This window comes from Pelobates fuscus, chromosome 8, assembly GCF_036172605.1.
Source record: "Pelobates fuscus isolate aPelFus1 chromosome 8, aPelFus1.pri, whole genome shotgun sequence".
Lineage (NCBI taxonomy): Eukaryota > Metazoa > Chordata > Amphibia > Anura > Pelobatidae > Pelobates > Pelobates fuscus.
In genome coordinates this window covers 161,246,712-161,260,411 of record NC_086324.1, presented here as the reverse complement: position 1 = coordinate 161,260,411, position 13,700 = coordinate 161,246,712, and the positions used below count along the sequence as shown (strand labels likewise).

The 13,700-nt window shown below is 43.1% G+C and overlaps 1 protein-coding gene across 1 annotated transcript; it reads left to right on the top strand.

Moving 5' to 3' along the window:
- Window positions 1–5,085: 5,085 nt before the first annotated feature.
- Window positions 5,086–11,182, top strand: LOC134570962 (forkhead box protein J1.2-like). Its single transcript, XM_063428986.1, has 3 exons — window positions 5,086–5,168; window positions 7,559–8,055; window positions 9,802–11,182. The coding sequence occupies exons 2-3, from the start codon at window positions 7,594–7,596 to the stop codon at window positions 10,453–10,455; spliced, it is 1,116 nt and encodes a 371-aa protein (XP_063285056.1). The 5' UTR covers window positions 5,086–5,168; window positions 7,559–7,593; the 3' UTR covers window positions 10,456–11,182.
- Window positions 11,183–13,700: the final 2,518 nt, after the last annotated feature.

Below are 13,700 nucleotides of genomic sequence, written 5' to 3'. Positions count from 1 at the left end.
CATCTGACATGACTTTACAGTATGTCGCTCCCCTCTATAGACTCCATCTGGCATGACTTTACAGTATGTCGCTCCCCTCTATAGACTCCATCTGACATGACTTTACAGTATGTCGCTCCCGTCTATAGACTCCATCTGACATGACTTTACAGTATGTCGCTCCCGTCTATAGACTCCATCTGACATGACTTTACAGTATGTCGCTCCCCTCTATAGACTCCATCTGGCATGACTTTACAGTATGTCGCTCCCCTCTATAGACTCCATCTGACATGACTTTACAGTATGTCGCTCCCCTCTATAGACTCCATCTGACATGACTTTACAGTATGTCGCTCCCCTCTATAGACTCCATCTGACATGACTTTACAGTATGTCGCTCCCGTCTATAGACTCCATCTGACATGACTTTACAGTATGTCGCTCCCCTCTATAGACTCCATCTGACATGACTTTACAGTATGTCGCTCCCCTCTATAGACTCCATCTGACATGACTTTACAGTATGTCGCTCCCCTCTATAGGCTCCATCTGCCATGACTTTACAGTATGTCGCTCCCCTCTATAGACTCCATCTGACATGACTTCATGACTTTACAGTATGTCGCTCCCCTCTATAGGCTCCATCTGACATGACTTTACAGTATGTCGCTCCCCTCTATAGACTCCATCTGGCATGACTTTACAGTATGTCGCTCCCCTCTATAGACTCCGTCTGACATGACTTTACAGTATGTCGCTCCCCTCTATATACTCCATCTGGCATGACTTTACAGTATGTCGCTCCCCTCTATAGACTCCATCTGGCATGACTTTACAGTATGTCGCTCCCCTCTATATACTCCATCTGACATGACTTTACAGTATGTCGCTCCCCTCTATGGACTCCATCTGACATGACTTTACAGTATGTCGCTCCCCTCTATAGACTCCATCTGGCATGACTTTACAGTATGTCGCTCCCCTCTATAGACTCCATCTGACATGACTTTACAGTATGTCGCTCCCCTCTATAGACTCCATCTGACATGACTTTACAGTATGTCGCTCCCCTCTATGGACTCCATCTGACATGACTTTACAGTATGTCGCTCCCCTCTATAGACTCCATCTGGCATGACTTTACAGTATGTCGCTCCCCTCTATAGACTCCATCAGGCATGACTTTACAGTATGTCGCTCCCGTCTATAGGCTCCATCTGACATGACTTTACAGTATGTCGCTCCCCTCTATGGACTCCATCTGACATGACTTTACAGTATGTCGCTCCCCTCTATAGGCTCCATCTGACATGACTTTACAGTATGTCGCTCCCCTCTATAGGCTCCATCTGACATGACTTTACAGTATGTCGCTCCCTCTATAGACTCCATCTGACATGACTTTACAGTATGTCGCTCCCCTCTATAGACTCCATCTGGCATGACTTTACAGTATGTCGCTCCCCTCTATAGGCTCCATCTGCCATGACTTTACAGTATGTCGCTCCCCTCTATAGGCTCCATCTGACATGACTTTACAGTATGTCGCTCCCCTCTATAGGCTCCATCTGGCATGACTTTACAGTATGTCGCTCCCCTCTATAGACTCCATCTGCCATGACTTTACAGTATGTCGCTCCCCTCTATAGACTCCATCTGACATGACTTTACAGTATGTCGCTCCCCTCTATAGGCTCCATCTGGCATGACTTTACAGTATGTCGCTCCCCTCTATAGACTCCATCTGCCATGACTTTACAGTATGTCGCTCCCCTCTATAGACTCCATCTGACATGACTTTACAGTATGTCGCTCCCCTCTATAGGCTCCATCTGGCATGACTTTACAGTATGTCGCTCCCCTCTATAGACTCCATCTGACATGACTTTACAGTATGTCGCTCCCCTCTATATACTCCATCTGACATGACTTTACAGTATGTCGCTCCCCTCTATATACTCCATCTGACATGACTTTACAGTATGTCGCTCCCCTCTATACACTCCATCTGACATGACTTTACAGTATGTCGCTCCCCTCTATAGACTCCATCTGACATGACTTTACAGTATGTCGCTCCCCTCTATAGACTCCATCTGACATGACTTTACAGTATGTCGCTCCCCTCTATGGACTCCATCTAACATGACTTTACAGTATGTCGCTCCCCTCTATAGACTCCATCTGACATGACTTTACAGTATGTCGCTCCCCTCTATGGACTCCATCTGACATGACTTTACAGTATGTCGCTCCCCTCTATATACTCCATCTGACATGACTTTACAGTATGTCGCTCCCCTCTATGGACTCCATCTGACATGACTTTACAGTATGTCGCTCCCCTCTATAGGCTCCATCTGGCATGACTTTACAGTATGTCGCTCCCCTCTATAGACTCCATCTAACATGACTTTACAGTATGTCGCTCCCCTCTATAGACTCCATCTGACATGACTTTACAGTATGTCGCTCCCCTCTATGGACTCCATCTGACATGACTTTACAGTATGTCGCTCCCCTCTATATACTCCATCTGACATGACTTTACAGTATGTCGCTCCCCTCTATGGACTCCATCTGACATGACTTTACAGTATGTCGCTCCCCTCTATATACTCCATCTGACATGACTTTACAGTATGTCGCTCCCCTCTATATACTCCATCTGGCATGACTTTACAGTATGTCGCTCCCCTCTATATACTCCATCTGGCATGACTTTACAGTATGTCGCTCCCCTCTATAGACTCCATCTGATATGACATTACAGTATGTCGCTCCCCTCTATAGACTCCATCTGACATGACTTTACAGTATGTCGCTCCCCTCTATAGGCTCCATCTGACATGACTTTACAGTATGTCGCTCCCCTCTATATACTCCATCTGACATGACTTTACAGTATGTCGCTCCCCTCTATGGACTCCATCTGACACGACTTAACAGTATGTCGCTCCCCTCTATATACTCCATCTGGCATGACTTTACAGTATGTCGCTCCCCTCTATATACTCCATCTGGCATGACTTTACAGTATGTCGCTCCCCTCTATAGACTCCATCTGATATGACATTACAGTATGTCGCTCCCCTCTATAGACTCCATCTGACATGACTTTACAGTATGTCGCTCCCCTCTATAGGCTCCATCTGACATGACTTTACAGTATGTCGCTCCCCTCTATAGACTCCATCTGGCATGACTTTACAGTATGTCGCTCCCCTCTATAGACTCCATCTGACATGACTTTACAGTATGTCGCTCCCCTCTATAGACTCCATCTGACATGACTTTACAGTATGTCGCTCCCCTCTATAGACTCCATCTGACATGACTTTACAGTATGTCGCTCCCCTCTATACACTCCATCTGACATGACTTTACAGTATGTCGCTCCCCTCTATAGACTCCATCTGACATGACTTTACAGTATGTTGCTCTCCTCTATAGACTCCATCTGACATGACTTTACAGTATGTCGCTCCCCTCTATGGACTCCATCTAACATGACTTTACAGTATGTCGCTCCCCTCTATAGACTCCATCTGACATGACTTTACAGTATGTCGCTCCCCTCTATGGACTCCATCTGACATGACTTTACAGTATGTCGCTCCCCTCTATATACTCCATCTGACATGACTTTACAGTATGTCGCTCCCCTCTATGGACTCCATCTGACATGACTTTACAGTATGTCGCTCCCCTCTATGGACTCCATCTGACACGACTTAACAGTATGTCGCTCCCCTCTATATACTCCATCTGGCATGACTTTACAGTATGTCGCTCCCCTCTATATACTCCATCTGGCATGACTTTACAGTATGTCGCTCCCCTCTATAGACTCCATCTGATATGACATTACAGTATGTCGCTCCCCTCTATAGACTCCATCTGACATGACTTTACAGTATGTCGCTCCCCTCTATAGGCTCCATCTGACATGACTTTACAGTATGTCGCTCCCCTCTATAGACTCCATCTGGCATGACTTTACAGTATGTCGCTCCCCTCTATAGACTCCATCTGACATGACTTTACAGTATGTCGCTCCCCTCTATAGACTCCATCTGACATGACTTTACAGTATGTCGCTCCCCTCTATAGACTCCATCTGACATGACTTTACAGTATGTCGCTCCCCTCTATACACTCCATCTGACATGACTTTACAGTATGTCGCTCCCCTCTATAGACTCCATCTGACATGACTTTACAGTATGTTGCTCTCCTCTATAGACTCCATCTGACATGACTTTACAGTATGTCGCTCCCCTCTATAGACTACATCTAACATGTCTCCCACTATAGGAAGGTATACAAGCAGAACGGAGTGGTGGTAGACTGTTGCACGTGGCGTGGCGGAGGTTGGCATACACACCAGCCTGTACCAGCATTCCTGCCCAGTCTAACTCAGTTGACCACACACAGCGTGCCAGCCTGCATTGCCTCCACAGCAGGCTATCCAGCGTCCACGCTGGTCAGTCCATCTGAGAGAATGTCCCTGTGCGGGGAGCTGCTAAAACACTCCTGTATGGACAGGAAAGCCCAAAGTCCTGTTTGTTTATGTACAGATTGACCAGCACTGCCCTTACTGAGCACAAATGTGGGACACCAGAGAATAAACTTAGCAGGACACAATGGGGGCCAGAAACCACCACTCAGGGGCAGCTGGGTGCTCTGCTTTGAACCAGCCCACCATTGCTTACTGCTGATGGTTTCTGTAATCACAGTTTACAGTAACAATGTAACAGGTGCAGAGCTGCTGTCTCTTTAAATCCTCTATCTCAGTGTGTGTAACTCCCCAGGCAAGGCACACTGCTAGTACCCATTCCAGGGGAAATCCCCCCCCACTTTTAACCCTGTTCTGCCTGCTGTTTCAGCTCAGGTCCAGCAATATACTCCCAGACCAGCAATCTGGGGGGAGGGTTTGGCTGGCTGTTAGTGTGCCCCAGGGCAGAGGAGGGGCAAGGCTGACAAGCCTTTTAACAGACAGAGAGGATAGCAGCCCTCATTGGCTCACTGAGCTAAAGAATGCCAGGCAACCAGCAGCCAATCAGAGGCCAGAGTTCTGTTTAAAGGGCTGAGGTCCCCTGGGAGCTGGGCTGACAGTGTTACATGCAGAGAGAGCAGCATTGCACAGGACCCCACATCACAGAGCAAGCTCACACTTTATCCAGGTATACTTTATATATACTACTTCTACAGCTCTATCAACTAGCATTCAGTATTTACAACTAAACTGGGGGAAATAAGCCACTTGGGAGACTTTAGATATTCTCATTTAAAAAAAAATATTTTATATTATATTCCCTTTTATTGTTATTAGCAGTAGATATTTATTTGTTTTATTGTAGATATTTTTTAAACGTTAAACAGGAGATTTTCTGCTGTCTTGTGAATATAACTGAGAAGGATACAGTTTATAATTTATTATCTCATTATTACAACAACCTGTTATTATTTAATATAAAAACAGTACTTTGATGTATGAAGTAATGTATCAATGTTTATGTATGCTTGTGTTAGTGTACTCGGCGCTTTACATCGTTGTATTGCAGTATAGGAGAGGTGCACTGAGGGCAGTACGTAGATACATCATAAAGCATAGAAACTCCTCACTTACTGTCAATCTGGAGTGGACATTAGATGCCCAGCTTCTAACTGGCTAAGCATCATGGGATTTGCAGTTCTACAACAGCTGGTGATCTACCTTTTGGCAACTCATAATCTAGAAATCATCTGTGTGAGAGGACTGAGTTGGACCTTAGTGGAGTCTCAGCGGGTGCATGATGAACCTTCCTGTAGGCTCTCTGAGTACAAGGGGTCTAAGGGCTGACAATCCTGATCATATTGCTAGCAGACTGTGCACATTGTAACTGATCTCCTGGACTGATTCACATCCACCAGAGGGACAATGTCAGGTCACCCCATGGCAAGGTACAGGTGCAACAGAAAGCTTTCAAATTGTGCAGGTGATATCCTGCGTAAGGCAGGTCTTGGAAATGTTGAACATTATCAGGACAGGCTCAGACAGTGCTGGGTTTATACATAATGTAGGGGATCTAACTGGACATTATCAGGTCAGACTCAGACAGTGCTGGGTTTATACATAATGTAGGGGATCTAACTGGACACTATCAGGACAGGCTCAGACAGCGCTGGGTTTATACATAATGTAGGGGATCTGACTGCACATTATCAGGACAGGCTCAGACAGCGCTAGGGTTATACATAATGTAGGGGATCTGACTGCACAGGACAGGCTCAGACAGCACTGGGTTAATATCTAATGTAAAGGATCTAACTGGACATTATCAGGACAGGCTTAGACAGAGCTGGGTTAATATCTAATGTAAGAGATCAGACTGAACATTATCAGGACAGGCTCGGTCAGCGCTGGGTTATATATCTTATGTAGGGGATCTGCCTGCATGTTATCAGGACAGGCTTAGACTGCGCTGGGTTTATATCTAATGTAAAGAATCTGACTGCACATTATCAGGACAGGCTGAGACAGCGCTGGGTTTATAGCTAATGTAAGAGATCAGACTGGACATTATCAGGACAGGCTCAGTCAGCGCTGGGTTTATATCTAATGTAGGGGATCTGACTGCATGTTATCAGGACAGGCTTAGAAAGGCTGTAGAGATCGCAGTGGTTTGATTGCAGTTCTGTCCACAGCCGATGAAACAGTTGCTATCTGGACGTAAGAACCATTCTCGAGTGGCCCAGTGTGGAAGGCTCGCTATTTGTTCTGAACACGTTAGAACAAACAGTCTCTGGGGCGAGGTCCTGTGGGAGGTGACGGTGATGTGACAAGGCCCACTTGGGACAATAATCTCGCTATATTTACAGTCATTAGGGAAGAGGCAGCTAAATGAGGACCAAAAGGCAAACACGCTCTGCAGAGCCTTGTACAAATCCACTGCGACGCGTGCTGCGCAAACCAGTGGAGATCATTGTGTACGAACAGCAATTCCAGCGTGATTTGCAGGAAATTCAGAGTGAATTTAAGATTATAGTCATACATACCCACATTGAAAATATAGTGTGTATGGAGAAATTACTTTTTTTTCCTAATTTGGCCTAATATTTCAAAATCATTTAAAAAAATTACAGCCATTTACAATTTAGTGGACAACCGTGATAGTGCTGTGTAATCTTTATTTGAAAAGCCAAACGTCTGCCACAGACCACCTGTAGCTAATGGTGTTTTAAAGCTAAAAATAACTTTAGGCCCTCGGGGTGCAGAAGCCTGGCGTAAATTAACATAACATTGAATAGTGTGCTACGTTTTGTCTACAGTAAGGCCATTCAATTAATGCACGGCTTGAGGCCTGCATGGTAAGTATGGTTGTCTAGGGCTGTGTATGATTTTCCCCTTGGTTGTATACATGATATACAGGACAATATTGCTTAAATAGTGTCAACATCACCAAAAATTGCTAGGCACCGCTATTGTAACAATACCCAATTCACTCTAACATATCCCCAGTTATTTTATTTTGGGACTATTTGTGTATTTTGTGTAAGTTTGTAAACAGTTGTCATTCTTGACCCCCCACAGGATCTGTACATCACCAGCCCTACCAAGCTGGAACAATGCCAGTCCTTTCAACGTCCTACCAACACCAAAATCCTGTGGCAGGGGAGTGCTTGCGCGAAGATGACAGTCTCACCAACCTCCAGTGGCTTACAGACTTCTCGATCCTGAGTACAGACTTGTCTTCCATCGCTACAATATACCCACCTCCCCCACGTGCGTCTCAGGGCCCATGCAGCCCCACCGCAGGGGACACGGCTACATGCCAGGGTCAACGGGTAGGAAAGTCGAGGTCTGTCACCGGCACTACTGCATGGCCCTCCTTGCCCACATCATGCCCCAGCCCTGCCCAGGAAGTGGATTATAGAACCAACCCTCACATCAAGCCGCCATATTCCTATGCCACCCTTATTTGCATGGCCATGGAGGCCAGCCAGCAGCGCAAACTCACCCTCTCGGCCATTTACAACTGGATCACCCAGAATTTCTGTTATTACCAATACGCTGACCCAAGCTGGCAGGTGAGTTTATTCAATTTAAGGATTTTTTGTGCATAAGATGATGTTTTCAATATATATTCTACCAATCCACACCTGTAGGGGTTATTTACCTAGTTATTTATTTAAATTCAGATTTGTAGAGAAATAAAACCCAAATGGCAAATCAAGGCTAAAATAGCCGTGCTCTTACCTTAACTGAGTTGGAGAATATTTTTCAGATCAGCTATCTAGACTAAATTGTGCCAATACGGTTTGAATTTCCCTTAGAATTGAGAATTAAGTGATTAACCCTCACTTTATTTGAAATATTTGTTCCTGTCTGTCTATATGAATGGCTTAGGGATACTTTTCTGTCTTTATATCACTGGTGAAAACTGCATGTTCTGTCAGTGTGTAGACTGACTTAAAGGGGTCATATTATTTACAGGATAGACGGAGGAGGCCTTTTTGTATCTGAGTGTTGGCGGAAATTTAAGACATATTGTGTATTTAAAGGAGCACAGTTTTTCTTTTATCTTTGCTCGTCCTGCTTCTAGGAAGACATGAGGCCTTCATTTTTATTTGTCTAACAGAGAAGTGACGGGACCTATTCCATTTAAACATATGATCTGGGATTCCTCTCCTGCAACTCTTTGAAATATTAATTTGAAGTCTCCTCAGTCAGGTGTCTGTCTATAGCCAAACATATGCTCTCTGAGTGAGCTCGTAGACAGCTGCATAATGGCGTACATTGTCCAAGCAGGAAACAGATACCAGAGGATGGCAAGATGGGACTCAGTTTATACCAATTTCCCCGGGGTAGGAAGTCTAAACACTCACTGAAAAAAAAACACCATAAAGCCACTGACTAAAATTTAAATTGTTGGGTTTTTTTTCTTCTATATATGATTTTGTTGTATTCAGTTAATTTTGGGATACTTTAACCACCCCTCAGTTTGCTATACATAGTCGGTTCCAGCTGTTGTTTAATAATATGAAAGTCTATAATCCCCAACAAGTAGTAATCCAGATGATGCTTAATAATATCTCCCATGATGCATTGCCAGTCTATAATCTCCAGCAGGAAGTAATCCAGCTGATGCTTAATAATATCTCCCATGATGCATTGCCAGTCTATAATCTCCAGCAGGAAGTAATCCAGCTGATGCTTAATAATATCTCCCATGATGCATTGCCAGTCTATAATCTCCAGCAGGAAGTGATCCAGCTGATGCTTAATAATATCTCCCATGATGCATTGCGAGTCTATAATCTCCAGCAGGAAGTAATCCAGCTGATGCTTAATAATATCTCCCATGATGCATTGCCAGTCTATAATCTCCAGCAGGAAGTAATCCAGATGATGCTTAATAATATCTCCCATGATGCATTGCCAGTCTATAATCTCCAGCAGGAAGTAATCCAGCTGTTGCTTAATAATATTTCCCATAATGCATTGCCAGGCTATACTCCTCGGCAATAAGTTATCCAGATATTTAATAATATCTCCCATGATGCTTTGCAAATCCATCATTTCCATCACGATGTCTCCCGTTCATGTTGTCCAGTATCTCCCAAGTTGCTTTGCTAGCTATTGGCCAACACTATTATAGCCAATACTTAACTGAGAGTCACAGATTTATCAAACCAGCACTATACTGAATACTAGCAGGACCCACACCTTACTGGTTATAGTCTGTTCGATAGACACGCTCATAATAAATACAAAAATATATATTTTGGATATCAGACATGAAATAAAAAGGTTTTTTGCATTTTGTGTTTCAGAACTCCATCCGCCATAATCTCTCCCTGAATAAATGCTTCATGAAGGTTCCCCGGGGGAAGGACGAGCCTGGAAAAGGAGGATTCTGGCAGCTGGATCCTCATTACGCACACATGTTTGTGAATGGGGTACTGAAGAGGAGGAGAATGCCTTCTTCTCACCAAGATGTTTCGAGGAGTAATAAAATATCCACCCACCACCCATACCAGACAGTTTCCAGGCCCGGTAAGCACCGTCTACAGCAGATCTCTTGTTCATACAAAGAACCTCGCAGACACGAGAAGCCCAGTCCAGTTTTGCCAGCACTGAGAGTCCCAGAACGACATGGAGACGCCATTTTTGTTCAAGAGGATCCTCAATACGGCAGCAATTTTGATGATCTTGATATACAGACAGCCTTAATATCTATGTGGTGGGAGGGAGAAAATGCAGTTAATGCTATGAATTCTTCTGTCCAAGGTTCTCATGGACTAGAAGTAGCCCACCAGGAGGCTCCAAGAATGGACAGCTCTTGGTTCTTGCCTTCAGACAACCAGCCATCTTGGGAAGAAGTGACTGAGGAGCCAGTAGTTGATCAGTGGTACAGTGACAGTGGCTATACCGAAGACGTCCTTTATGAGTGTCCACCTTGGGAACGTGTGGATAATTTGCTATGACCAGTGACGCAGTTTGAGACTAGAACTGGGTAGACTTAAACAATATGGCTGATAGTGGTGCATTAAAGTGGCTGAAGCCTATCAAAAACTGTTTTGCCTACTGATCTGCTATTTGGAGCCCTGCCAACCTACAAATGTCATGTTAATGGATCTGGTATTTTAGGAGGGTCTCTATGCACTTAAACATAAAATGGACATGTAGGTGCACCATTAGATACCAACCAGGGTAAATGAATTACATGGTTAGTTGCCATGAACATTATGGACTGAACATCACCTCTCTTGCATCAATTGCTTTGTACTGAGTGTGTTTCGACCATAGATCACCAAACAAGACATTCTATGTATTTGTAATGAATGTAAAGCTATGTTTATTTTGAATGTTGTCTCAAATCTATAGGAGTTCGGCCTTTTTTTTTGTGAACCTGGTATTTTAAAACTGCACTGACATTTTTAAAGCAAATCCCCAAAAAATCATGCCAACTTTACTTAAAGCAAGATAATAATAGAAACTGTTTTGTTTTTTTACAATTTAACAATTACAATCAAAGTGGATATAAACAGGTGAAAAACGAATAGCTATGACGACGCCTCAGGAACGTTATTTGAAAGAAATGGGGTAGAGGGGTGGTTGTGCAACGCAATATAATATGAAGGACACTGCAAATCTGTTTTGAGCACTAAGCCTAGATTGTAGGCCATGACTGTGGAAAATAAAATAAATTACATAAAGCTAAACTGAGTCAGACTCTTATTTATTTAGGAGGCTGGGGAGAAAATAAATGTTTCTGTAGAATTGCAACTATTCTTAAAAGGTAAAACCGCAATTTTATTTTTTTTATCACTGATAATGAAAGATTTCATGTAATATAGCCCTGCTGTGTATCATTTTGCAACGAATACAAACATTGTAATGACTCTCTTTAATGCAACTCCTGTCTTTCACTTTCTATGTGGACGCAGTCATGTTTAGCCTTCTTTTGTCAGATCTGTTAATGCATAATTCGATGATCTGAAAACACACTGGTTCTTAATTATTGGCTGTGTTTTTGGTTGGATGAGCAATGGTTCAGAACAAGAGGACTCAACGTGGCTGCTGCCATATTGCATGCCATATGTGTGTGCATTACAATATAACACACAAAAAGATGACAGTTTCCTTTTAAGCAAGAAATGTATGATTACAAAGAACTCTTCGATTAAAGGTTACCCATCACTGTCTTTGTATTCAAATGAAAGTTATGTATAACTCTGCATAAACTACTGCCATCCAACTTTAAATAACACCCTTTTTTATTTAACCAGAAAAATTAGTATTATTTGATTTGGATCTGTTCCCATATCTTATATATAAGTGTTTTTTTTTAACTAAATGAAAATCTACTTGCAAAACCTAGTCCAAAATGGCAGAGTTCGATAAATTCTTCAGTTCATTTCTTATTCCAGTTATTTGGTTGTATAAGCATACATCTTGCCTTTAAGATTTAAATTTAGAACAATCCTCATAACTTTTATTTTTTTCTTATATTACCCATGCACAAAAGAAACACTATAGTATACAAAGTTGCCCCCATCCCCCTATCCCCATGCGGCACTAAAATGGTTAAATAACCTTTTCTTTCACTCATCATATTCTAGCACCAAAGTCCCGAAGGACTGAAGCCGGCGCAGCCTCCTCCAACATCAGCGCAGAGGGGGAACCTAATGTACGTGCACAACAAGCACCGCGCATGCATTAGGCCTTCCCCATAGGAAAGTATTAAATCAATATTTTCCTATGGGGGATGTGAAGACGCTGAATGTCCAGCTTTGTTTCACAGAGTAAAGGGTGAAACGGCAGGAAGCGCCTCTAGTGGCTATCTGGTAAATAGCCACTAGAGGCAGTCTTAAACCTGCAAAATTAACATTCCAGTTTCTCCGAAACTACAGTGTTTTACATGGCAGGGCTAAGAAGACAGGGGCACTGCACCCAGACTACTTCAATGAGATGTATGGGTCTGGGTGCCCATAGTGTCCCTTTAATTGACAAGGGAATTGCAATCTTTGGGCCAAGATATGCAGTTATGCAATTTTCATTTAAAATGTGCGATTCTCTCGTCAATCCTCCACAATTTGTGGTTTAGTGAATCAATCCCTGTGTGTGCTTTGGGAAGCAGAACATCAATGGGTTATTACGGAGTGCGAGTTTCCCAGTGTAACACTAGATTGCTGTGTGATCATTTCTCTCAGCGGATGTCTGCTAATTATTTCAGGCAGAGTCTCAGTTACAGGTGGGTTAATTACACACAGGGAGGAAGGAATGTAGGTACAGAAGGCAAATCAATGGGAGGGAGTGCAATGGGTCCCAGTGTGACCTCATTGACCCCAGATTAATTAAAATCTGTGGGAGATCAGACCTGTCAGGACCGCAGGTTGTAGGTTATCTCTCCTAAGTGATGTTAATGAGATATAATAATAATCAGTCTGCCGTTTCCCCTTATGCATTAACACAGCATCACACATGCAAGCTATTGGCCAAAAGGTAGGTCCCTAGATGAAGTATAACGATAATTCTCAACTTGTGGCTTGCAAGGCACCATGGGAGTTGTATTACCTTTTGTCAGCTATCTGGTCTGCAGGATTTTATTAAAAAAACATTTATATTGTGTGTACCCGCAGGAAGCAATGTTAAAATCCCACGGATTTATTCGCTAATGATTGAGTTGACAACTATGGGGTTTATTACTAAACTCTAAATCGGGGTGCCCAAAAGGTAGATCCCCAGATGTTGTAGAACTACAACTCCCATGATGCTTTGCATGCCTTTAAACCGCCTTTATAATGACAAAGCATTATGGAAGCTGTAGTTTTTAAACATCTGGGGATCTACGTTTTGGGCACCCCTCCTCTATTGTATTGAATTGAAATTTACAGACTGTAGGCAAATATAACAGGAAACTCTTAAATTCTTCAACAGTTCTAGACACAGACTGGCTATTTTAGCTTTTATTTGTCAATTCAGATTTCATTTTGCTACAACTTGAGCTTTAGTTAACAATCTCTCTAAATTGCAAGAATATTAGCCAAAATAAAAGCATGGGGGGAGGGGGACTAAATTAAGGGCAAGTTATAAGAGCTTTTACCATTCTGTTTGCACTTATATACATTTTTTTAGGGTCTCCCTGTCTCAGCCCCTGTGCCATGTGGATGTTGCCGTACACGTATGCCATACATCAATCTGGCGTCCTTTTCGATTTGTGCCACTC

What these genes read in the sequence shown, in the direction of transcription:
- LOC134570962 (XM_063428986.1), top strand. Translation starts at nt 7,594, where the DNA reads ATGCCAGTCCTTTCAACGTCCTACCAACACCAAAATCCTGTGGCAGGG. An exon ending in ACGCTGACCCAAGCTGGCAG is followed by an intron (nt 8,056 to 9,801) that starts GTGAGTTTATTC and finishes TTTGTGTTTCAG; the next exon opens with AACTCCATCCGCCATAATCT.